We start from the raw sequence: 2698 nt of genomic DNA on the forward strand, positions 1-2698 counted from the left end.
GGCGATGGAGAGTGGCCTGTGGTTGTCGTCGGCAACAGAGAGCGGCCTGTGGTTGTCGTCGGCAACAGAGAGCGGCCTGTGGTTATCGTTGGCAACAGAGAGCGGCCTTTGGTTGTCTTTGGCGGTCAAGGAGAGTGGCCTGTTGTTGTCATTGGCGACGGAGAACGGCCCGGTGCCTCCGCTCGACGGAATGACCGTTGGCTGAGACTCGTGAGCTGACGAGCATATATGCGCGGTGCTGCCACCTAGCGGTGACCCCTCCCTCGGGGATGCTCGCCGAATTGTCGAGGCGCGACCCACCAGCTTCGCTTCGCTCGTCTCCTTCTCGCTGTCCGCGCGCTGGTTTGTCGGCAATGACACATTGTCGTCGTTGGTCTTCCTCGGGGCGGATAGTGGTTCCCCGGACGTGTGCTCTCCCATGCGCTTTCCGGACAGAACCCTTTCTAGCCGCTTTCCAGCCACGTCTCTTTCCATACGCTTTCCGGCAACATCACTTTCTATTCGCTTTCCAGCCATGTCCCTCTCCATCCACTTTCCGACAACATCACTTTCTAGACACTTTCCAGCCATGTCCGTTTCCATCAACTTTCCTGTTACGTTACTTTTGGGGCACTCTCCAGCTATGTCAATCATGGGTTGCATTCCGGCAGTGTTGCTTTCCATGGAGTCACAGGCGGTGCCACCTTCCAGCCGCTCCTCACGGGGGAATGCGTTTGCATGATGACTATCAGAGACACGCAAATGACCTACTGGGTCAGGTGAAACAACTCTGCGCATCGTTACGTCGGCTGGCCGAGCAACATGAAGCGTCGTCAACATAGCGGGAGGAGGGGAGAGGGAGAGAGGGCTGGAAAACAGATCCTCTTCCGTATCCGGGACTTTTTCGACCGGTTGATGTTCACCTGAAAGGCGCAAAGGCAAAAAAAGTGGTAGCGAAAAACATAAAAAGTGGTCGAGCGAATGTTACGTATTATTAATCGATTTTAAAATGAATATATGGTAGAGAATTGAACTAGGAGACTAGGCACATTACGGGGTGCAGGACAGCCTGTAAGCATCACTCGAGGTGGATGGATTCCCACTGTTCATGCATTAATACAAGATCTTTATCATAATCAATAGAAGGATGTGAGCATCGAAACATGCAGCAGAGGAAAATTCATGTGACGGGACTCCACTCTGACACACCACACTGAACACAAACGAGGCGCACATGTGGTAACACACAAACTTATGAAATGCACACGATAACCCTGCCACCAACCTCCATAGTCTGACCCTGCAACGTTGGCTGCAGTCGCCGTGGCAGTCGGCGTGGAGACACGATTGTGCTGCTGCAGCAGTTGCTCCTGTAGCATCTTCATTCTCTGCTGCAGCTGCCATATTTCACTCTCCAACGTTTCCTTTTGCTGAAGAGAGGATACGCATTGTCGCATATATACGCATATACTTACCACAGCTTTACGTTTACAATAGTGATTCTAAATTAAATGAAACACGTGTGAGTGAAATGTAAATTTAAATTTGAATAATTAAATTTTTTTTTTACGTGTAAACGATTTAAAAAACATTAACTACATGCATAAACAAAAGATATATATTTATGATTTGCATAAATAACTTTGCCGATCGGGAAGGTCCTGCTTGTGAAAACCCAGTTATCACAGTGAAAGGTTGCGAGTTGCTAACCTGTGAATCGATGAGCTCGCTTTGTGAGGAGAAGGACGTACACGAGGTGAGATTCACATGGCTCGTCTGCATGCAGCTCTTCTCATCTGTCACATGTGCAAACATAAATTTGAAACACGTGAGCGAAAACGCCAGCAAGACCGTCATCGAGACTTGTCAGCATGCAGGGCAATATACTTAATATCAGGGGTGAATAATCACAAATTTCTCAAATAAATTGTCAAATAATGACAAATTTGTCATTATTCACCCCTGTTAATATTATATCCTAACATTGATCTTAAAATATCAGTACCTATTTAATAAATAATACGTAAAAAATGAAAAATAAAATAAATATTTAAATATTAATAGCAAAGATGCGCGCACTCCCACTGAAACCAAGCACCAAAGAAGGATGCACGCACCACAACAGCCAGCACCAAGCACCACAGGGGCTTTGACACCACCACAGGGGCTTTGACACCACCACAGGGGCTTTGACACCACCACAGGGGGTTGTGTCACATTGAGAGACACAACATCTAATTTTAAACTCCACGAAACAATGATGCACACGCACAACTAGAGCTCTCTGCTTATCAAACCTTTCAGAGATGAGCATTCCACGCTCCCACGACGCTTCGTACTTAGCATGCTACATACCTGCTAGTGTCTCTTGGCCGATGTCACCAGTAAATGGAGCCAGCAGTACATTCGTACTCTCCTGTGTACTGTCATCCACGCAATGCCTCAGCATTGCGTCAGACGATGAACGNACCTCCGTGTCTTTCCCGACCACTGAGCGATCGTGTCGCCCCAGCATCCGAGTTAACGGTACCTCCGTGTCTTTCCCGACCACTGAGCGATCGTGTCGCCCCAGCATCCGAGTTAACCGTACCTTCGTGTCTTTCCCGACCACTGAGCAACCGTGTCGTCCCAGCATCCGAGTTAACGATACCTCCGTGTCTTTCCCGACCACTGAGCAGCCGTGTCGCCCCAGCGTCAAAGTTAACCGTACTTCTGTGTC

General features: G+C 48.5%; 1 protein-coding gene across 1 annotated transcript; it reads right to left on the minus strand.

Annotated features, from left to right (window-relative positions):
- Positions 1-3: 3 nt before the first annotated feature.
- LOC106819963 lies at positions 4-2446 on the minus strand (the record flags this gene model as incomplete). Its single annotated transcript, XM_014824528.1, has 4 exons — positions 2335-2446; positions 1690-1775; positions 1265-1409; positions 4-902 (listed from the first exon to the last, which is right to left on the minus strand). Coding segments are annotated over exons 1-4 (1224 nt in total), but the record flags the coding sequence as incomplete, so codon positions are not given.
- Positions 2447-2698: the final 252 nt, after the last annotated feature.

The sequence above is a fragment of the Priapulus caudatus genome, unplaced genomic scaffold, assembly GCF_000485595.1.
Source record: "Priapulus caudatus unplaced genomic scaffold, Priapulus_caudatus-5.0.1 Scaffold5358, whole genome shotgun sequence".
In the NCBI taxonomy this organism is placed as follows: domain Eukaryota; kingdom Metazoa; phylum Priapulida; class Priapulimorpha; order Priapulimorphida; family Priapulidae; genus Priapulus; species Priapulus caudatus.